The 23,966-nt window shown below is 38.7% G+C and overlaps 1 protein-coding gene across 1 annotated transcript in view; it reads left to right on the top strand.

The window, feature by feature from the left end:
* Positions 1-23,966, top strand: part of HSD17B12 (hydroxysteroid (17-beta) dehydrogenase 12) — a 75,353-nt gene that overhangs the window by 13,567 nt on the left and 37,820 nt on the right. The window contains exons 3-4 of the mRNA XM_008587403.1: positions 14,073-14,137; positions 14,972-15,016. Of these exons, the coding sequence (XP_008585625.1) occupies positions 14,073-14,137; positions 14,972-15,016 (110 nt within the window). The remainder of the gene's footprint in view (positions 1-14,072; positions 14,138-14,971; positions 15,017-23,966) is intronic.

Raw genomic sequence — 23,966 nt, 5'->3', positions numbered from 1 at the left:
AAAAAAAAAAAAAAAAAAAATTCCAAAGACATTTTTCTCAGAAATGGACAGAACTATCCAGACATTTATATGGAATAACAAAAGACCACACATAGCCAAAGCAACGCTCAGCCAAAAAATTAAAACTGGAGGCATAACACTACCTGACTTTAAACAATACTACAGAGCTATAATAACCAAAACGGTATGGTACTGGTATAGAAACAGACACACTGATCAATGGAATAGAATAGACAATCCAGAAATCAACCCACACACCTACAGCCATCTGATCTTTGACAAAGGCACCAAGCCTATACACTGGGGAAGAGACTGCCTCTTTAGCAAATGGTGCTGGGAGAACTGGATATCTATATGCAGGAGAATGAAACTAGACACATACCTTTCATCATACACTATAGTCAACTCAAAATGGATTAAAGAATTAAATATACACCCTGAAACAATAAAACTTCTTAAAGAAAACATAGGAGAAACACTTCAGGAGGTAGGACTGAACACACACTTCTTGAATATGACCCCAGTAGCATGGGCAACCAAAGAAAAAATAAACAAATGGGATTATATCAAACTATTGAGCTTCTGCACAACAAAAGAAACAATTAACAGAGTTAAAAGACAACGAATGGATGGGAGAAAATATTTGCTAAATATACATCTGACAAAGGATTAATATCCAGAATACACAAGGAACTCAAACAACTTTACGAGAAAAAAACAAGCAACCCAATTAAAAAAATGGGCAAAAGAGCTAAGTAGGCATATCTCTCTCTAAGGAAGATATACAAATGGCCAACAGACATATGAAAAAATGCTCAACATCACTCAGCATTCGGGAAATGCAAATCCAAACTAACTGAGATACCATCTCACCCCAGTCATGATGGCTAAAATCCAAAAGACCCTGAACGATAAATGCTGGTGAGGTTGCAGAGAAAAAGGAACTCTCATACATTGTTGGTGAGACTGCAAAATGGTGCAGCCTCTATGGAAAATGGTATGGAGGTTCCTCAAACAATTGCAGATAGATCTACCATATGATCCAGCTATCCCACTGCTAGGAATATACCCAGAAGAATGGAAATCATCAAGTTGAAGGTATACCTGTTCCCCAATGTTCATCGCAGCACTCTTTACAATAGCCAAGAGTTGGAACCAGCCCGAATGTCCATCATCGGATGAGTGGATACGGAAAATGTTGTATATCTACACAACGGAAAACTACTCAGCTATAAAAAAGAATGAAATACTGCCATTTGCAACATCATGGATGGACCTTGAGAAAAATATATTAAGTGAAACAAGTCAGGCACAGAAAGAGAAATACCACATGTTCTCACTTATTTGTGGGAGCTAAAAATAAATAAATAAATTCACACACACACAGAAAAAAAACCAGTGGGTGGGGGAAGAAGACATAACAACTACAATTCCTTTAAGTTGTTATGACAAGCCAACAGAAAGGACATTGTTGGGTGGGATGGGGGAGAGGGAGGTGGGAGGGACGTTTCAGTGATGGGCCACAACAATCAACCACGTTGTATATCTATAAAATAAAATTTTAAAACAAAGATAGATAGATAGATAGATAGATAGATAGATAGATAGATAGATAGATAGATAGATAGATAGATAGATAGATAGATAGATAGATAGATAGATAGATAGATAGATAGATAGATAGATAGATAGATAGATAGATAGATAGATAGATAGATAGATAGATAGATAGATAGATAGATAGATAGATAGATAGATAGATAGATAGATAGATAGATAGATAGATAGATAGATAGATAGATAGATAGATAGATAGATAGATAGATAGATAGATGAATGCATGAATGAATGTAGGGAGTGAAGGCTGGCTTAGGCAGGAAGGTGGATCAAGAATACCTAATGAGAGGAGATTGGGAGAAAGTCTTATTACTTGTCTTGAACTTGTGTTCTTCGAAGATGACTTCATTCATTGCAGGTTTTCTTAGCTTTGCATAAATTTTAGCTGCTTTTCACCGGGTAATCATGAAACTATAAATGCTCTGGGACTATCACATCAGAGATAGAAAATGCTGGGCATCAGGTTGCTGCAGGCCTGAGGGTTATGCAAGGCATCCTCAGCTGTTCTTTCCTGACCCAGTATATGAAAAAGCTTCAATCTCAGTTTAGGTATGATAGATGGATCTGTTAAGGATGAGAGTACAGGGCACATGGTCCCCAAGCACTTTTTCTCAATTTCTAGAAAACTAACACATGTGTCAATATATAAGAACTGATATACACACATAAGGACTGATGTTTTCCCAGGCCACGTGTGCTAACACAACCATTGTTTTTTTATAGTCCAGTTCTTTAGTAAGTTGCAACCTGTAAGTTAGTGGTTCGTACCCCTCTTCATTTATTCATGTATTTATTAATTCATTAGTCAATGAACAACAGTGAACAAGAAAGCGCCTGAGTTGATATAGTATAATGTTTTAATAGGAAAGGCAAGACTGAGCAAAACAATTTTCTGTGGAATAAGTGTTTTGAGAAGAGAACAGCAGGGTGTAATAAGTAAAAAGGGGAAGGATGAGCTGAAGCAAGGAGAAATAATGCTGACTTGGTCCAGCCAGTGCGATAGGAAAAAGGAGGATTCCAGAAATATTTAGGAAGTAGATGAAGCAGGACTTTGTGAGAGGCAGCAAGTGACATGAAGAAGAGATAACTCCTGGAAGACTTTCAGGTTTCTGGAGTGAACATCTGCAGCAACAGTGCCATTTACTAAAATGGGAGTCCTTAAGGAGGTTTTTGAGAGTGAGGATCATTTAAGTTTGGGGTTCCTCTAGGATGTCCAAGTGGGGTTGTCAAGTTGATAGCAGGATATACAGGTCTGGGTTTCAGTAGAGCTCTGGACTGGAGATAGAGTTTGGAGATTAGTCATCTGTGAGTAGCAATCTCATTGAAGCCCTGAGACTGGAGGTCATCCAAGGAGAATAGAAAGAATGTAAAGAGAAAACTGAAGACGGAGCTCTTTTGACTTCCCTTCCTTCTCATTAAAGACTGCATGGAATGTATTGCATGAAGGAGGGATATATTTTTGCATGGGTTTGGCCTTGTTCAGTAGAAATATAATGTAGGCCACATATGTAATTTTAACTTTTCTAGTAGCCACATTTTTCAAAACGTAAAAAGAAACAGGCAGGGGCCGGCCCGGTGGCGCACTGCTACAGTGTGCCGCTTGGAGGCGTGGCGGCGCTCCTGCCGAGGGTTTGGATCCCACATACAGACCAGTTCCCGCTCACTGGCTGAGCGAGGTGCGGGCGCAACACTGAGGGTTGCGATCCCGTTGCCGGTCCCGGTCCGGTACGGGCGCGACACTGTGATCCGTTGCCGGACACGAAAAAAGACAAAAAAAAAATAAAAAAATAAAAAAATAAAAATAAATAAAAAGAAACAGGCAAACTTAATTTTAATAATGTGTTTTATTTTAACACACTATATCCAAATTATTTTAGCAAGAATCCAAAACCATTTTAGCATGTAATCAATGCACAATTATTGAAATATTTTGCATTCTTTTTTTCATACTTAGTCTTAGAAATTGAGTGCATATTTTATGCTTATAGCATATCTCAATTCGGACTAGCCACATTTTAAGTGCTCAATAGACATATATGGCTAGTGGCTACTATATTGGGCATCTCAGCTCTAGTTCGTCCTGACCATCTCTCATCCTCAGTTTGGGTGGGAGAGCCATGAATATAATTTCTAGATTTTTCTTAATGTTTTAAAGCAGTGGTTTTCAACCAATGGCAATTTTGCAGTGTCTAGCAAAGTTTGGAGATGTTTTTGATTCATTAGTACTTAGCGAGGGGAGGATAGCTCTTCTGGCCTCTAGTGGGTAAATGTCAGGGATGGTGGTAAACATCCTACAATACATATAGGACAACCTCCCACAGCAAAGAATTATTGGCCCAAAATGTCAGTAGTGCTGAGATTGAGAAACCTTGCTTTAAAGTTATACTGTCATTAGGCAATTCAGATTGAATACTAATTGAAACATACTCAACTTTGGTTGTGATTGCTAGTTGGATGCAGACCAATAATAAATATAATTATAGCTAATGTTTACGTAAACCTTTAAAGTGTATAGTAGCGCTTTTGCATATATTATCTCCCTAGCCAGGCTATAAGTTAGTTTTCTTCGTACTCTACTACAATTGTTTCCTTAATCATAAGCTTTATGTAATTATTATTGACATTTATTAGCAAAAACCATACTTATACTTATATTGCATTGTAATTTTAATTTGTTAAGATTTTTAAATTTGTTAAAACACCTTTGTGAGCTAAATTTTATCTTATTACTAGGTTATATTTCAACTGTAATCTTATAGTTCCTTCTTCAGGGTGGGTGTAACCCTCTAGAACTTGGGGTGGGGGGGGTCTAATGTTTATACTTTTTCTCTTTCATACGATTACCTGGATTTCTAGCCCCTTCAACTTTTTTCTCTTCCGTGTCCCCATCCAGATGCCACTTATTTCCACCTCTGTCAGTAGGATTGAAATAATCTTATTTATTCTCCTTTCTCCTTCACTTAATGCAAGTCTCACCTTTATAACATTCCCTAAAATATTGTATGTATAGATTGATTTCTAGTAAGACCTAACAGTCCATATTAAGTCATAGGAAGAAATTTTTTTCTACTGAGTATCAACAAAACTAGTAATGATAAAAAGAAAAATAAACCACCAAGGTACACACCATTTGTTTGAATAGCATTAAGGACCAAACCACAACCAGTGCTTAATAAAGAAAATATTTTCAGAATTACAAAGGAAAACGCTAAAGCCTTTTGTCATGAAAGAAATAATACATGGAAAGAAAACAGCCATGAATTGTGTGAATTTATACTGAAAGGTCACCATAACTTGATGGGACTCCATAAATGCTTAAGGTTGAGAAGTAAAAAATAAGCATCTCCTGTCTACTTTCAGGCAAATGCCAGGAAATACAGATTTCAGAAAGCTCATGAAACTTCAACCCTTTAGAGAAAATGACATCCTTACTGCTTTGAATAAGCACACAATTGGTTAACAAAATGTGATTGCTATAATGCTTACTTGATTCTTCAGGAGAGATTCTCATGTGTACTCCAAACTGGTTTAGAGGACTTTGCATGTGTACTCCAAACTGGTTTGGAGGACTTTGCACAATACATCCTGGGGAGGCATAATTTACCAAGGCTAAAGGAGTAGTCTTGGATTCGAAGTGTGCCACAGACAATACTTTTATCGAATTCTGCTATTATGACTTTTTAAACTTTTACAAAAGAGTGAGATTCTTTATTCTAGAAGGAGAAAGAAGGTCCTCTTAGAAAAATATAGTTTGTAATTCATTAAAAAAAAATCATCTGTAGCTTTATTTAAGCTTTTAATGTATCATAGACAAGAATTTCCCCATGCCAAATGCCCTCAATGTCCTTTCCACCCAGTGTCATGGTTTATATAAGTTGTAGAATCAACAGAATCGCTTGGTACCAGATGACCTGTGTTGCCATGCTGGCTTAGTGTTTTCAGGACTATTTGCCATCCATTGACTTTTTTGATCGTATTTGCCCACAGTGCCTGCCATTTTAAGAGGTCTCATTTCAATAACAACTATGTATATATAATAAAGGTCAGTTGATGGCAAAGAATCACTGATTGCAAAAGCTGAACTAGACCTTATTGTTCTCTTTCTTCCTATGCCCATTGTAAGTGAATACTTGCTCCACTAATGTACCTGGTGAGTTATTTTTTAATTAGTGTCCTTCCCTTCTCAGCGGAATGCAAACTCTTTGTTATCCTTGCCCATGTAACCACTTTCCTCATTAAAGCTTATGGATTTTGGGAAGCACTTATGTTCTGTTTTTCTCCACTGGAATGTAGTATTTCCTAGAATGTTCTGGAATAGAGAAGAGTCAAATATAAATATTATATTTACTAAACTAAAAGATAGTTTGAGTTAAGGTCAGTCAACTCTGTCTCTTCATAAACTTAAGTTTTCAGCATTTTTAAACAAAAGACTCGAGTATTATTAGCTACTTGGGGAAAGGACTAGTTAGCTTCCAAATGGCAAACTCCTAGGAATGGAGTTCGGGTTGGAGTCCAGAGATGGCTTCCTAATAATTCAGTCCCTAAAGATGAAAGGAGGAAGAATAGATGTAGGCCTAGGAGAGGGAACCAAGGAGCTGCAGAAACTTTGCTGAGGAACACTTTTCTAGGAATTACTTGGAAGGAAGGGAAATTGAATATACTAGGAAGTTATGCAGCTTCCCAGTTCCAGTTGATTAAGAAAGTTATAAGCAGAAGAGTCTTGTTTCTTTAGACGTTTTAAAAATATATAAAGGTACGAATTATCTTCTTGCTGTTCTCAGGAACTTTACAAATTAGAAATTAGTAAATTGCCCTCTCTTGAAATGTAAATACTGCTGAAAGGACCAATGACATTTATCGTTCACATCTTATTGGTATTAGTATATTCAGTTTATTACCTGTCTACTTCTTGCTGGACCAGGAGCCCTGAGAAAATGGCTATTTTAGTTAGTGAAAGACATGGAAAAATCATTTTGAAAAGAAGAAGGATAGGTTTAAGAGGAAACTGTAGTGGTAGGTTGGTGATTAATGGTTTGCTGAGATGGGGGAAGAGCAGAAGGGTAAAATAAAGTTAGGTGCAAAGGCACCAAAGATAAACATTATGGGCTGACAAATATTCCCCAGAACTCTGCCCCCTTTTTTCCCTGTAGCCCAAGTATAAAAGGATCAGGCATAAGAAAGAGCAGAGGCTATTAACTTAGGTATGTAGGAAAGGAATATAGGCACATGATAGGATGATAGTTCAGGGAGGGGATGGAGTTTCTCTGTCATGCTAGGATATGATTTTTGAGTCTTCTAAGGGTTTACGACACATTCAGAATTTCCCTGTTGTAATACTGCAACCAAATTCTGTCACTAACCACCGAGAGTTAGCATAGACTGCACAGGTTTAAGGACACAGTCCTTAACAAGACTGTCCTCACTGCAGATGCCAGCTGCAAGTTTGGGGGGTCCCCAGGCCACTTTTGATCATCTGGCTACAAATTTGTGGGTTTCCTTGACCCCCTCAGGTTTGATAATTAGCTACAGTGATTCACAGAACTCAGGAAAGCACTATACTTATGATTATAGTTTTATTTTGAAGGATAAAAATCAGTATCAGCCAAATAAGAGACACACATAGGACACCTCACCTTCCTGGCATATCAATGTGTTTACCAACCAGGAAGCTCCACTGGGCTTCAGTGTCCAGAGTTTTTATTGGGGTTTCATTGTGTAGGCGTGATTGACTGAATCATTGGCCATGTGATTAAACCTGATCTCCAGCTATCCTCCCTTTTCCAGAGGTTGGGCTGGTTCAAAGCCCCAACCCTCTAGTCACATAGTTGGTCTTTCTGGTGACCAACCCCCATTCTAAGTCATCTTGTTAGCATAAAATCAGGTGTAATCCAAGGACCCACCATGAATAACAAAGACACTCCTATCACTCAGGAAATTCCAAGGGTTTAGAACTTCTGTCCCATTAACAAAGATCAGACAAATTCTTTTTTATGCAGCACCTTTCCTTCCCTATTTATTGATTGGTTTGTTCAATCAATGATGTACTAATTCATTAAAACAAATAAAATTCTAGAGCTATAGCAGTAAGCAAAACAGACATTGTTTCTGCTTTCATAGTAGATAGCCATTAAACAAGTATTTGGGAATACGTTGCATGTAATGAAAGAACATGTTGCTGAGGAAGCTAAGCATGTCACAGACGGTCTCCCTGAGACAGTAGTACTTGAGTTGAAACCTGAAGGCTGGTTAACACTGGGGGAAGAGATGTGGGAAAGGCTTCCAGTTAAAAGAAACAGAGTGTATAAAAGCCCTGAAATGAATGTGTGTGGCATGTCGGAGAAAGGCCTGTAAATCTGGAGCAAGGATTTCAAAGGGGACAGTAGCAAGAGATGAGTCTGGAGATTAAGCAGAGCCAGATCATGAAAGTCTTTGAAAACCAGTTAATAGATTTGGATTTTATTGGAAATACAATGGGAAGCCATCGTAGAAGTTTAAGCATAAACGACAACATATGAGAATTTTAGGAGATCATTCTGACTCCAAGTGGAAGAAGGCAAGAATTGATATGAGGCTATTTCAGCAATGAAACAAAGGTGATGATGGTTATGTTAATTAGGATGATGGTATTGGCAATGGATGGAAGTGGATTGACTAAGTTGTTTTGGAAATAGAAACAAGTCCAATTTCTGATGAGAGTCTTCATCAGAGGTCTTGAGTGAGGAATAACAATAGTTTTTTTAAAAAATCATCATTGCCAGCATTCATTGGGCTTTTTTTATATGCCAGGCACCATGCTAATGAATCTCATTTAATCTTCAACAACCCTAGGTAGATATTAATATATCTGTGCCCATTTTACAGACAAGAAACAAATTTACAGAGGTTAAATACGTTGTCCAGAATTAGACAACTGTAATTAGCAACTTCCAGGTTCTGACTTGAGCAACTGGGTGTCGTTTCCCTAAGACAAGGAAACCTGGATCAGGGGCAAATTTTGTAGAGAAAAATCATGATTCACTCTGGGATATGTAAAGCTTGAGAGGGCTGTGTGAAGTAGAAATTCAAGTAGACAGATCACTGGGCATGAATGCTCTTCTTTGCTGGAAGGCAGCCTTCTTTGTGTTAAATAAGGCAGAAGCCTGTTGTAGCCAATCATGGCAAGCTTAATAGGTATGTGATTTTTTTTAATATACTAGGATGCTCATCAGGAACAATGTCCAACTAAGTATAGTGCCTTGTAGCTCCATTAGATGTGTTGACTGAGACTGGATTTCTAAAGTGAGCATAAGACTTTCAGAATTCAAATTTATTTCCTTTTATTCAAAAACCACTACTGGTATTAATTAAAGCAGAACCTGTAACTTAAAACTGGGTAATTAGCTTTGTGATTTCAGAAATATAAATAGAATTGTAAGTCATGAAATTGATTAATGTTCCTCTCATTAGCTAATGTTTAACTACCAAGCTCATGTCATCCTTCTTTCCTCATCCCCTCTTCCAATTTTATTTGTGGCAAACCTTACATAGTTTTGTAATGAGTATCACACAGCAATTTATAATGAAACAGTGGAAGTGAAATGTTCTGTTGTGTTGCTTCTGACTCAATCTTAATTTTTTAATTTCTGATTAAAGGCACTGTAAATTTAAAGCCTTGTAAACTCTCTTTTATTTGGAAATTGCTACTCACAAGTATATGAAAACTGTAAAGTTTGCAAAATGTTTTGCATGGTGTTCCAAATATCATCTGTCAGAGTATGAACATGTGCTAGCTACAGCAATATGTTAAATAAGGCAAAGAAGGAATTCTCTTTGCACCACATTCCAAACTCTCTCTCTAGACTGTAAGACTAGATCTGCTTGAATGAATTGAAGAGGGAAGAGGAGCAATTAGGATAAATTTAATCAGCATAAAGAATTATTTTGGTTAACTGCTGCCCAGAGCTCTGTCTTTCAAAAGGATCTTTGTACTCTGATGCTGTCATATTTAATAAAAGCAAGGCCTTTTGTGTGGGGCAGAAAGAAGGAATTCAATAAATTTTTGTTGCATAAGTGACCACACATCAGTAACAACTCTTCCTCCTCCATTTATTAACATATTAATATGTTAAGGCATGGGGTTAAAGATTTTATGCCTATTTTCTCATTTAAATCATTATCCCTATTTCATAAGTAAGGATAATGAGGAAACTGAGGCTTATCACAGTGAAATCACTTGCCTCTTGTCAGGAGCTGGTAGTAGTGGAGCCAGGACTGAAAGAAACCTGAGTCTGTTAAACTCTGAGGTTTGTACCTTTTTAGCTCAGAGACTTAAGATAAGAGAAGTTTCTCCCACTTTTGGTATATACGCTATTACTGAAGTTCATATTTTAAAACTTCAGTTTATTTTGAAATGTAATTAGGTGGCAGTATTTTTTTCTAATCAGTTTTTATTAGTGAGCTCTAATGTTAAGTGCTGGTACTGGATTAGTGTGTTTAACTGCTAATATGACTGAAATGTAAACTTAACATCTTCTGCTTTGTTACAATGAGAAGGAAATAGAGGAGAATACTTTGCATTATTTGATATATATGGAGAAGCCCAACCATTAGGCAAAATATTTTTAAACCACCTTGATTTCTTAAGTCTCTGATTAATCTGGAAGAAAGAAGCAGATGAAGGTGGTCTGTGTGGGGTTACCCATATCTGTTTTATTATATTTGTTCAAATGGATTTTTATTTTCTAGTAATTTATTGTTTGCTTGTCTCTCATGTCCAACCCAGATACCGAAAATCTAATTTTCTAATGACATCATTATATCGCTATAGCAGCTGGTTTTGATAAAGGATTCTAAGTTCAGTGAGATTAAGCAGCAAATGAATTTAGAAGAAACAGACATTTTAGTATTTTTTTTTTAGTATGAGATGTGGGAATGATTTTTAAAAAGTAGTATAATAGAATATTGTTTAATATATTCTATTATAATAGGATAATAGATTATTTATATGACATTCAGAATTGCTCCATGGATTTTCTGAGTCTTCAACATGCAACATTGATGTTGCTATTAGTGTTTTCTGAAGTTCTGGATGGAGCCTGTGGAGAGCTCACTGTCGATTCTTCCCTGCAGAGATCTAGAACTCCAAGAGGATCGCTCCTCTGCCCGCCACCACCTTCTCTTTCCACTTTCTTCATCCTTGTTCTTGGCCTGTCTTCACCTCTGTTCTGTCTGCCTCATCTCTTCCGTTGAGCTCTCCCCAGTCTTAGAACTCCAGCAAGAAACTGATAGTTTATTACTGTTCAAGGTCCTGTGGCGATTACTGGGACAGTGGTGGGAATTCTGAGATTACACAGCTTTCCTGTTTTCTGAAAAACACGGTGTGTTACACAAGTAAAAAGGCTTTGCAAGTCACTGCAAAAAAGTTTAAATCTGTCTCTGGTGCCTCATTTGAAGAATTCAAGATAACTCTCACTAATAAACATATTTAATGCTAAGTTAAATGCTACCATTTGGGGGCCGGCCTGGTGGCGCACTGGAGAGTGCGCCGCTTGGGAGCGTGGCGGCTCTCCCCCGAGGGTTCGAGGGTTCGGATCCCATGTGGAGACCGGTTCCCGCTCACTGGCTGAGCGTGGTGCGGGCGCAACACCAAGGGTTGCGATCCCGCGGCCCATTAGTCACACTCTTAAGTAAATTATTTATCCTTCATAATTCTGAAGTGGTTAAAGCAAAGTCAAATGAACATAAAGTAACGGGATCGCAACCCTCGGTGTTGCGCCCGCACCTCGCTCAGCCAGTGAGCGGGAACTGGTCTGTATGTGGGATCCGAACCCTCGGCGGGAGCGCCGCCGCGCTCCCAAGCGGCGCACTGTAGCAGTGCGCCACCGGGCCGGCCCCTTAGTCACACTCTTAAGTAAATTATTTATCCTTCATAATTCTGAAGTGGTTAAAGCAAAGTCAAATGAACATAAAGTAACGGGATCGCAACCCTCGGTGTTGCGCCCGCACCTCGCTCAGCCAGTGAGCGGGAACTGGTCTGTATGTGGGATCCGAACCCTCGGCGGGAGCGCCGCCGCGCTCCCAAGCGGCGCACTGTAGCAGTGCGCCACCGGGCCGGCCCCTTAGTCACACTCTTAAGTAAATTATTTATCCTTCATAATTCTGAAGTGGTTAAAGCAAAGTCAAATGAACATAAAGTAACGGGATCGCAACCCTCGGTGTTGCGCCCGCACCTCGCTCAGCCAGTGAGCGGGAACTGGTCTGTATGTGGGATCCGAACCCTCGGCGGGAGCGCCGCCGCGCTCCCAAGCGGCGCACTGTAGCAGTGCGCCACCGGGCCGGCCCCTTAGTCACACTCTTAAGTAAATTATTTATCCTTCATAATTCTGAAGTGGTTAAAGCAAAGTCAAATGAACATAAAGTAACGGGATCGCAACCCTCGGTGTTGCGCCCGCACCTCGCTCAGCCAGTGAGCGGGAACTGGTCTGTATGTGGGATCCGAACCCTCGGCGGGAGCGCCGCCGCGCTCCCAAGCGGCGCACTGTAGCAGTGCGCCACCGGGCCGGCCCATTAGTCACACTCTTAAGTAAATTATTTATCCTTCATAATTCTGCAGTGGTTAAAGCAAAGTCAAATGAACATAAAGCCTTATTTTCAACTAGTTTTGGCTTAATTGTTAACAGATCCTTTATAGAATTGATTCTAGGACCTCTGGTACATAGAGAACTTATTGAGTAAAGTAAAAATGAATTTGGATCTGCTGTTATTAATTATTTAGACATTATCTCTATTCAGATGGACACAAATCCTAATTAAATACAGTTTGCTTTGTCATTATCCTTTGTTTACATATTTTCAGACAGGTTTCAGTGGTCTTGTTCAAGCCATCCTGACTGAATTTTGCAAGTAAAATCTTTATATCACAGCCTCAAATGACTGGCTTACAGCTAAATATATAACACTTATTGAGTTCCTTTGAACTACTAATTTTGTTAGTCTATTGAAAAAATTGCTATTACTACTATCAGGTTTATCTGCCACAATTTCTTATAAGCTTTAGCAGACTGATCATAATTTTAATATCTTTTTACAACGGAAAGCTTTCTTGTCTAATACTTTACAGTTTTATTAAATATTGCTATCAAATTTCTGATTATTGTCCAATTATTACCATTTTTGGTTTTTTTTCTGAATTGAATACTGGATGAAGGCACATGATGCTTAACATAGTGGTTAAGAGCCTAGCTTCTGAAGTCAAATTTCCTGATTTTGAATCACAGCCTTCTTTGCTCTATGACCCCAGACAAGTTATTTGACTGCTATAAACTTCAGTTTCTCAATATGTAAAAGGGAGATAATAATAACAGCTACCTAATAATAGGAAGTACCAAACAGAGTTGTTCAGAAATTAAATGTAGATAAATAATCCACTTCATGAGTTATTTATTTAGTTAACAACACAAATTCCAATTTATTTTATTTATTGGTTGATTCCTGCAAATGTTCCCTAGTCTGGGTTTAACTTTGTCTTTCCAGGACTAGGGAAAACCTCAGGATATCTGAGTGTTAAAGTCATGTACTTAATTATGTATATGTTTATTCACATCTTGTCTATTGTCTTGTAGCCCCAACCTTAGGTTAAATGATTGGGAAGGGGGGATGCTAGGACAACTAAGACATGACCTCAACTTTCAATGGATGGTTGAATGAAGATGTTTAGTCTGACACTCTCTTGGCTGCCAGAAGGAAGCTTTCACTCACTTCCCAGATGAAGGCAGGCTCACCAGGAATCCACTCTCATGGCACTCTGCACTTTGTAATGTTTGCAATGAAATAATTCTTTGGTTCTTTCTGTTGAGTGCCTTTCTCTTCCTTCTAGATTGTATGCTCCATGATGCCAGAAACTGTCTTTTCCTTTCTCCCTTTTCTAATTCCTAACACACATCTTGCCCAGAAGTGTGTGGCCAGTATTTATTGAATGATTAAATTAGTTCTCATTTTGGAGAGGAAAAAGCTGAGATGCATATCATCCATGACTCATCCCAGGCCACACATTTTTGGAAACAGTTAAAACTAAAACTCAGGTTTCCAGTCTCTTAAGCCACAGTACTGTCTGTTGTTTCTACTACACTATGAAGATTTAAGATCTAGAGAAGAGTTAAGCAATATCTACAGATAAGTGTATTACAGAGGCAGAATGCCCATGTCCCATTGGGCTATGGAAAGTGGGAGGCAAGTATAAATACTATTGTCAGGGATTGGATGGTAAGTACAGAAAGGCTTAATGAAGGAAGAGACATTTGAAATGAACTTTTAAGGGTGGATAGATTTAGGATAGAAAGGTGTGGGAAAGGTCACTCCAGCCGTAAACAGTATTTTCTGTAATTGTAGGTATCATTTTAGTCTTGATATCTTTAACCCCATTATTTCAATAAATCTTTAAAATATATATGTTAGCTAATGATCTTTTCTTATTTCAGTGAACAATGTGGGAATGTCATATGAGTATCCTGAATACTTTTTGGACCTTCCTGACTTGGACAATGTAAGACTTTCTTTGTATATTATGGTAACAAAAAGAATGTACACAGGTATTGGTGAGACAATATGGTATAATGATTTAGACTGTGAGCACTGGAGTCCAGCACTCTGGCTCTTCAACCTACTTGCTACCTGGGGATGATCCTAACCATACTTAGTATCAGTTTCCTTGCCCATAAAATCAGCAACTTCATAGGCATGTTTAGAAGAATTGAATGTGAAAATATTTATAACCTCATTTATTCAATGCCAGTTTCAATAATAGCTCTGGTTTTTTTATTACTATTATTTTTATCTTTATTCTATCAAACAGCTCTATTTTAAGTATTAGGATTCTAACTATCAATTTAAAAATCATAAATATGTTAAAATACAGCAACATGGTTGATTCAGGTAAACCAGCTCTACCAAAATGAAAGCTGCATCCATGATGCATGTGTAATCCTTTAATGAAAGCTAGAAAAGCATATCATTGAAGGACTATGTAAATTTTTTAAAATTATTGAAAATCTTAGATTCAATAATTTCTGCTCTCCATATTAGCAGAGGGGAAGTCGCAAGGTGTTCTACTTATTTTAGATTTAATGTGTCTTTTTTCTTCCAGGTTTTACTTGTATCTATACCTTGGATTTTGCATGAATTGTTACTGTTGTTAGAAAAATACCATAACTATGAGAGTAAAATAATATCTACCTCTCCACCCAACTCCTATCATTTTCCAAGTGCTCTGCAATATCTGGGGAAACTTCCAGCGTATCTCTAGATTACTCAAGTGTGTCTCTAATATGGTCACTTCCATGATCAAATCTATATAAAATTATCAATTTTTTATTTGCAGACAATCAAGAAACTGATAAATGTTAATGTTCTTTCTGTTTGTAAGGTAAGCAGCTTTTTATAACTATGTCATCTTTTCTTTGGTTCTTTCTACTTAAAGACACTGACATTATCAGCTTGTTCATTTCAGTCACCTCTTGTGTAGATGTGTGTATGTATTCCAGATGAGAGTGTTCTATTTACATGTGTCTTCAGGAAGTAGAAAGAACTGAACACCAGCTTTTTAGCAACTGAGCATTTATTAAATCACTTCTATATGCCAACTCTGTAGTAGGCACTGGGACTACAAAAGCTAATCTTTAATTAATTAGACTGCAGATTGATTTTTTTTTTCCTTTTTGTCTTTTTTTTACTGACCGGTAACGGGATCGCAACCCTCGGTGTCGCGCCCACACTGGGGACCGGCAACGGGATCGCAACCCTCGGTGCCGCGCCCGCACCTCGCTCAACCAGTGAGTGGGAACCGGTCTCCACGTGGGATCCGAACCCTCGGCAGGAGCGCCGCCGTGCTCCCAGGCGGCGCACTCTCCAGTGCGCCACCGGGCCGGCCCTGCAGATTGATTTTTACAAAGATTTCATCCACAAGCTATTTATCACTGATAAATTATTTCCATTTTGTCTCTTCTGTGATACATTTAAGTTGATGTTGTGGTAGAGTATTGTATGGTAAGTATGGGACTTTAATGAGTCATTTTTATTAGCCACACATAATAACTAGTCTATTTGCTAAGCATGCATGATAGCCATGTCACCTGTAAATGCCAACGAAAGACGACATAGCTAATACCTGCTGAAAGGAAGAAGAGCTAGCAAATATGAGCAACTTAATATAATTTTTCCTTATATTTTAACAATAACTAGAAAAAGATACCATACCATACCTTCATTATACATACCAGACCAGTGAAAAATATTGCCTGAGGCACAGTTCCCACAGGCAATGTCAGAAACTTTAAATTTGAACATACTTAGGGAAAGCCAAATTCATTTTCAGTCATTCATATACACTAGTTTATTTAAGGAAATCAAAAAATTTTTAACTCAAAACTATTAGGATTGACCAGATAAACATAAATAAGACCTTAATTATTAATTTTTACGTTATGGCATAGTGTTGGTCTTTTTCTCTATCATGAATGTTTAAAGAAAAATTCTCCTTGTGTCTTCATGTCCTGAGAGAAACCATAAACCTTACATGGTTGATATCAAGTCCAAGAACCCAATAATCTTATGTTTTGCCCAACTTTTCATGTCTGATTATGCCTGTCCCTGTGTAATATATGTGTAGTTTAAAAGTGGTAATTCAATTTTTTAAGACAAATAACATTTGATAGCTTGCTACTTAAGGGCACCTCAAATGAGTTATATTGTAAAGTGACAAATAATTTTGTAAAACAAAAATCACTCCCACTGTATCTTTCCCTTTATTGTTATTAACCAAGTTTGTTTCTCACACAAGATTCAGTTTGGGTGAGGTACATGAGTAACAGGTGGAAGTGCGAGTAGATTCGGAGCAAGAACCTCATGCACAAAATTGATGCTTTTACAACATGGTTGATGTGAATATGTCTCTATAGTTTTAAAGGTATTTTTCCTTGGCATATTTATTTATATAAATGTAATCATTCCTTAATAATCTGTATGAGGTTTCAAGTTAATTAAATAACTCCACCATTTATTGCTTATATTGGACCTTTGGCAAATTACTTAACCTCTGTGCTTCAGTTTTTAAATTGAGTCTTTAAATTGAAGATGATCTCTTTCTTCACAGAGTTGTTGTGGGAATTAAACAAGGCAATGCATATAAACCTTTTAGAACAGTGCCCAGGGCCGGCCCGGTGGCGCACTGCTACAGTGCGCTGCTTGGGAGCGCGGTGGCGCTCCCGCTGAGGGTTCGGATCCCAACATACAGACCGGTTCCCGCTCACTGGCTGAGCGAGGTGCAGGTGCGACACTGAGGGTTGCGATCCCGTTGCCGGTCCCAGTTCGGTACGGGCGCGACACTGAGGGTTGCGATCCGTTGCCGGACACGAAAAAAGACAAAAAGGAAAAAAAAAAAAAAAAGAACAGTGCCCAGATCATAGTAAGGGATCATAGGTAATCACAATTATTATGATGGTAGTTAATCTCAGAGCTGATAAAGATGTTTAGTAAATGTGTGTGACTGTGACTTAATTTTTAGTAAGTAAAGTGTTTTAATCAAAATTAATCATACTTATAGTCTACAATTTGTATATTTTGTAGTTTTGTCTTTTGAAATGGCCAACGTGTACTGTTCTTTTGATGTACCTTTTCTAATCCATTTGGCCAAGTGCTTGAAAATATGAGTGTTAATATGCCTGTGTTTCATAATATATCATACTGACTTAATGATAAAATATGTTCAAATGTTTAAGTTGTATTTTGTAGAATTGTTTTTTTTTTTTTTTTTTTTTTAAAGATGACCGGTAAGGGGATCTCAACCCTTGACTTGGTGTTGTCAGCACCACCACGCTCAGCCACTGAGCAAACTGGCCATCCCTATATAGGATCCGAACCCGTGGCCTTGGTGTTATCAGCACCGCACTCTACCGAGTGAGCCACGGGCCGGCCCGTTTGTAGAATTGTTAATACTAGCTACAAATTAGTCTTCTGATAATTTTAACTCATCTGTCAGATAAACTATGTAAGGTTTTCACTCTAGCTCTATTAGTGTTTTCTCTTGTAAGCTCCTGCTCGTCTACACTTATGTGTTTGCATGCCCTTACAGTGTAAAATCCTGGCCTCCTCCGTCTCCCAGAACATGAATTTTTGGCTGGCAGTCTGCAGAATTTTAATGCTAGAAGGCCAAGGCCCTGCCCTTGATCTGTGAGAACCAGTCAGCTTGCTGAGCTCCATAGCCACAGACTGCATCCTTCATGTAGCATCTGAGCACAGTTCAGCATGTATGATGATCACATCATGTTTCTGCTTAAAGACCGAATAGTGCAGGGGGAAAGTGTGGATAAAACAGCACAAATCCAGTAGCACCAGAGTCACTTTGAGTTTTCTAAAAATAATGATGCAAATAAAAACGAGGCACTGTTCCTAATATCCTGACAAACTATAAAATGCTTTTCCTACCCCTTCATTCTTCCTGTTCCCGTTTCTTTTTTCACATTGGCATATTTACACTTGTTCCCGTGAAGTGACTTAGTGGAGACAAATGCTAATTTATTAAACACTTGTGAACCATATCGATGGGAAGTATCACCTGCAGTAGAATTGGATATATGCTTAAAATTTTTGTACAAACCAAATCTTCCTTCTGCAAACCAAATCACATTTAAAAAACACTATGGGAGCTGGCTATTTAAGATACTTCTTCATTAAGCCAAATAATCATCCGTTAATTTATCTTTAGTATGAATCTGAATTTTTCTGTACCTTTGTGATGTGCACTTTTAATGGAAAAACAGCTCAAAACTCTTGATTTGTGGAATCAGTGGATGATGGAATCAGTAACATCTGGAGGACAGCCAATTAGTTTTTGTTGTACTGTAGGAAGGATCAATGTAGTTACCATCTCTGTGGCACAGTTGACTAGTGACCATTCAGATCTGACAGTGGTTTGGCTGGAGCAGTGGGAGGTGAGTGATGTGTGGTGCTTAACTAGCAGGAAGGAGAAGGAAGTTAGGGCATGATTGTGAAGGACCTTGAGTGCTCTGCTCAAGGGTACAGAGAGCCATAGAAAGTATTCAAGGAGAGATAAGGTGTGATCTGCTCTGTCTCAGAAAGGCAGTTCTGGTGGCAGAATGACACGGCAATACATATTTTATAGTATATGTGTTTATCTTACTTATGCTGAGAAAAAGGCATTCACCTTGATGAAGTTTTGTGTGTGACGCTTCTAGGTTTAGGGCTCTTTCGTGCTGCTGTGATTTGCCCTATGGTATGTTTTGATGAATTGCACCTATTGTTCTTTAGTTGACTGTGCGTTATGCTGCATAGCCAGGGCCACATTTTCAGTTGCAATGGCTGTTTGGAACCCTGGGGTAACTTAAAAGAAGATGAAAACTGGTCTGCTACAGAATCATAGAAGGTTTTATGATAGCTGGACATCAGGGGAACTAGAGCATGGATGTCTGCAGCTTAATGCCACAATAAATTTATCCAAAAAAGCTTGTATAAGAAAGAGAACAACCTCTTCTTACCATCAATGTTGGTCCAAGTTTTATCTCCTTGCCAAACCACATGATAGGGAATAACTGGCTGAGGAAACTGGCAAAATCAGCTTATCAGCTTGCCCTTGTGACTTGGGGTTTGTGCCCCTAATTTGGAGATGTCTGCTGGGTATGGTCCCAGTATCTTGTAAGTCCTATGCTATGCCATGAGCATTAAATTACGTGGCCTTAGATTCCTTCAAGTCCGTATGCTCCTGTCCTATATCAGTTGAAGTTAGATAATCCCAGTAGAGGATAAAAGTGAAATATCCTGAGACCAAAGGAATTGCAGGCTATCACCAGAGAAAGTAGTGGTGATGTGGTCTAGAAGAATATTGTGGGAGAAATATTAACCACAGTAGTTTTCACAATAGACTCCTGATGTTTTATCATAAACAGTTCTCCCAGACCATTTAGCTCTTCAGTTCCTTATGATTGTTTCACTTTTAAATCTTATGCAGTAATTTAGGTTTAGTCCTTTCTTCTCTCTCATCTCAGTGGCTTATTTAACTGGGCTTTCCCTTTCCTAGGGATGTTTGGAAACTTTGTTGCCTACTTTTCCAGTTTTGCTCTCAAGTCCTTTGGGGATAACTTTACTCTTGTTCTTGTTACTTGCAGAGCAGTTACTTATGTGGTGTAGAAATTCTATATAGGTGACCCATATGCCAGCTAGATCAATCTCAAACTGGAAGAGAAGTCCTAGTGAGCAGGGCATTTTTCTTATGATCTGATGCTCTGTGACTAAAGCCTAAGGTAAATCTTATTTCTCATCAAGAACAATGACCTTCACACCAGAAATGGCATAGTTTAGAGACAGTCAAACCTCAAGGTATTGAACCACACTCTTCTAAAATAATTCCAGTCTTCTTCAGTAAATGGTGCTGTCAATATGCAGGAGAATGAAACTAGACCCACACCTTTTACCGTACACTAAAGTCAACTCAAAATGGATTAAAGAATTAAATATACACCCTGAAACAGTAAAACTTCTTAAAGAAAACATAGGAAAAACACTTCAGGAAGTAGGACTGGAAACAGACTTCATGAATATGACCCCAAAAGCATGGGCAACCAAAGGAAAAATAAACAAATGGGATTATATCAAACTATAGAGCTTCTGCACAGCAAAAGAAACAACAGAGTTAAAAGACAACCAACAGAGTGGGAGAAAATATTTGCAAAATATACATCCGACAAAGGATTAATATCCAGAATATACAAGGAACTCAAACTTTACAAGAAAAAAACAAGCAACCCAATTAAAAAATGGGCAAAAGAGCTAAGTAGGCATTTCTCTAAGGAAGATATACAAATGGCCAACAGACATATGACAAAATGCTCAACATCACTCAGCATTCGGGAAATGCAAATGAAAACCAAACTGAGATACCATCTCACCCCAGTTAGGATGGGTAAAATCCAAAAGACTCTGAACGATAAATATGCTGGCGAGGTTGCAGAGGAAAAGGAACTCTCATACATTGTTGGTGGGACTGTAAAATGGTGCAGCCTCTACGGAAAATGATATGGAGGTACCTCAAACAATTGCAGATAGATCTACCATATGACCCAGCTATCCCAGTGCTGGGAATATACCCAGAAGAATGGAAATCATCAAGTTGAAGGTTTACCTGTTCCCCAATGTTTATCACAGCACTCTTTACAATAGCCAAGAGTTGGAACCAGCCCGAATGTCCATCATTGGATGAGTGGATACGGAAAATGTCATATATCTACACAATGGAATACTACTTAGCTATAAAAAAGAATGAAGTACCGTCATTTGCAACGACATGGATGGACCTAGAGAGAATTTTATTAAGTGAAACACGTCAGGCACAGAAAGAGAAATATCACATGTTCTCACTTATTGGTGTGAGGTAAAAATAAATAAATTCACACACACACACACACACACACACACACACAAAACCGGGGATGGGGGGGGGGCGAAGAAGACATAACAATTGCAATTCCTTGAAGTCGATACGACAAGCAAACAGAAAGGACATTGTTGGGAGGGAGGGAGGTTTCAGTGATGGGCCACAATAATCAACCACATTGTATATCGACAAAATAAAATAAAAACTAAGCAAATAAAAAAAAAAATAATTCCGGGCCGGCCCGGTGGCGCACTGCTACAGTGCGCCGCTTGGGAAGTGCGGCGGTGCTCCCGCCGAGGGTTCGGATCTCACATACAGACCGGCCGCTCACTGGCTGAGCGAGGTGCGGGAGCAACACCGAGGGTTGCGATCCCGTTGCCGGTCCCGGTCCGGTACGGGCGTGACACTGAGGGTTGCGATCTGTTGCCGGTCACAAAAAAAGACAAAAAGGAAAAAAAAAATAATAATAATTCCAGTTTTATGCCTGGAAGGATATCCATCACAGCATACTGAGAGAATGTGCAAATGAAATTATTGAACTGCTGTTGATTACTGTTGGGGAAATCATGGAACATGGGAGAAGTGACACAACTCCAGAGGCAGGCACATATGGGTCTAACTTCAAACAGGCTGTACATTGAGTTCCACATCAGTCCAAAGACATGTTTTAAAACATCTTGTTTGTACTGTTTATTTCTGATTTGAGATCACATGTTTTAACATCTGCTAAATGTGAAGTTGCCTTCCTTCTCTGCACCAAACTGTTCTTTGATTCCTTTAATTAGAATTTTAAGACTTCAAAAGACTCTAGACTCTTCACTCATTTTTGGATGAGCACTGCCCAAACAATATTACCTGAACTGCCTCCAGCCCCTATGAGGGTGGGAAAGTGGATTCCCTTCACATGATCCTGAGCTTTGAAGCTGCTGCTGGGCTTGGTAAATAAGGTGGAAGCTGAGGACTGGCCCTGCCTACAGCTGAAACCCTTAAAAAATTTGCAGGCTACTATTCTGACAAATAGAGGGGGTGTTCCAACCTTCCTTATTACTTTTTCTTAGAGCAGAGGAGGAAAATGGGTGGGGGTGTGGCCAAAAGTAAAATTTGTTAACAACCTCTGCTCAGAGTGAAATACCATTGAGTTTTGTTGTTTGTTTTTTGGAGGGATGAGAGGAAGAATCTCAAGCAGGGGATAAAAATTTAGTTCTTCCTTCATCAGATATTTAACCAGGGTGGTGACTTGAAACCGTGTTTTATTAGGGTTAGGGAGCCTTCCTGACCCCTCCAGACTGAATTAGGTCTCTCAGTCATGCAGTTCCTTCACACACGCATGCCTTCCCTTCAGTCAGTGTTTCATTTTTAGTTTAGAGTCTCTCCACAAACTGAAAGCACCATGAAGGCTGGTACCACATCCTTTCCATTCCCTGCTGTATCCTAGCCCTGGGCTTCACATATGGCAGGTGTACAACAAATGTTTTTTTAATAAATAAATTAATGAACTTTAAAACTGAAAAATCCTAGTTCTTTGGGAATAAAGGATCTCTCTGATAGTATGTGGTCTTAGAGGGTTGAACTTGGATCACTTGTTGACATTTACATTGAAGTAAATTGTGAGAACTTCTTAATCTTTGGATCTGCCAGAAGTGGAATGGGCAGAAGACAAGTCCTCTTTGTGATTATGGGTCAAAGGTTGCAGACTAATGATCTGCAGGCTTGCATGTGGCCTACCAATGTATTTTGGTTGGCTCAGTTTTCAAAATTAGGAAATTTCACACCCAGATTTCTACTTTCTCTTGGAAACAATCTGAAAATCAAATAGCACAGACCTGAATAATGCATGGCAACAAGTGACTAGAGCTGAGTAGCAGCTGATGATCCTAAGCACTTAGGCCTGCGCTCCCAGATCACTCCAGTCCCCACCAGTCTCTATTGTCTTCATGGCCCTTTTAGGCATTTAAGCTTGAGTTCACATGTTCCGGGTGACTCCAAATGTCCTGTCTACTCAAAGTTAATAACTGGTTGGTGGAGTTAAGGGATTAGAGTGCTTTTTTTTGTTTGTTTTTGTTTTTTAATTTTATTTTGTCGATATACAATGTGGTTGATTATTGTGGCCCATTACCGAAACCTCCCTCCCTCCCCCCCACCCAACAATATCCTTTCTGTTTGCTTGTCATATCAACTTCAAGGAATTGTAGTTGTTAGGTCTTCTTCCCCCACCCACTGGTTTTTTTTCTGTGTGTGTGTGAATTTATTTATTTATTTTTAGCTCCCACCAATAAGTGAGAACATGTGGTATTTCTCTTTCTGTGCCTGACTTGTTTCACTAATATAATTCTCTCAAGGTCCATCCATGTCGTTGCAAATGGTAGTATTTCATTCTTTTTTATAGCTGAATACTATTCCATTGTGTAGATATACCACATATTCTGTATCCACTCATCCGATGATGGACATTCGGGCTGGTTCCAACTCTTGGCTATTGTAAAGAGTGCTGCGATGAACATTGGGGAACAGGTATAGCTTCAACTTGATGATTTCCATTCTTCAGGGTATATTCTCAGCAGTGGGATAGCTGGGTCATATGGTAGATCTACCTGCAATTGTTTGAGGAACCTCCATACCATTTTCCATAGAGGCTGCACCATTTTGCATTCCCACCAACAATGTATGAGAGTTCCTTTTTCTCTGCAACCTCACCAGCATTTATCGTTCAGGGTCTTTTGGATTTTAGCCATCCAAACTGGGGTGAGATGGTATCTCAGTGAGGTTTTGATTTGCATTTCCCGAATGCTGAGTGATGTTGAGCATTTTTTCATATGTCTGTTGGCCATACATATATCTTCCTTTGAGAAATGCCTATTTGCTGGGGAAGAGACTGCCTCTTTAGTAAATGGTGCTGGGAGAACTGGATATCCATATGCAGGAGAATGAAACT

This window comes from Galeopterus variegatus, unplaced genomic scaffold, assembly GCF_000696425.1.
Source record: "Galeopterus variegatus unplaced genomic scaffold, G_variegatus-3.0.2 Scaffold4371, whole genome shotgun sequence".
NCBI lineage: Eukaryota > Metazoa > Chordata > Mammalia > Dermoptera > Cynocephalidae > Galeopterus > Galeopterus variegatus.
Note: the sequence above shows the minus strand (reverse complement) of the source record. Positions and strands in the feature narration are given on the sequence as shown.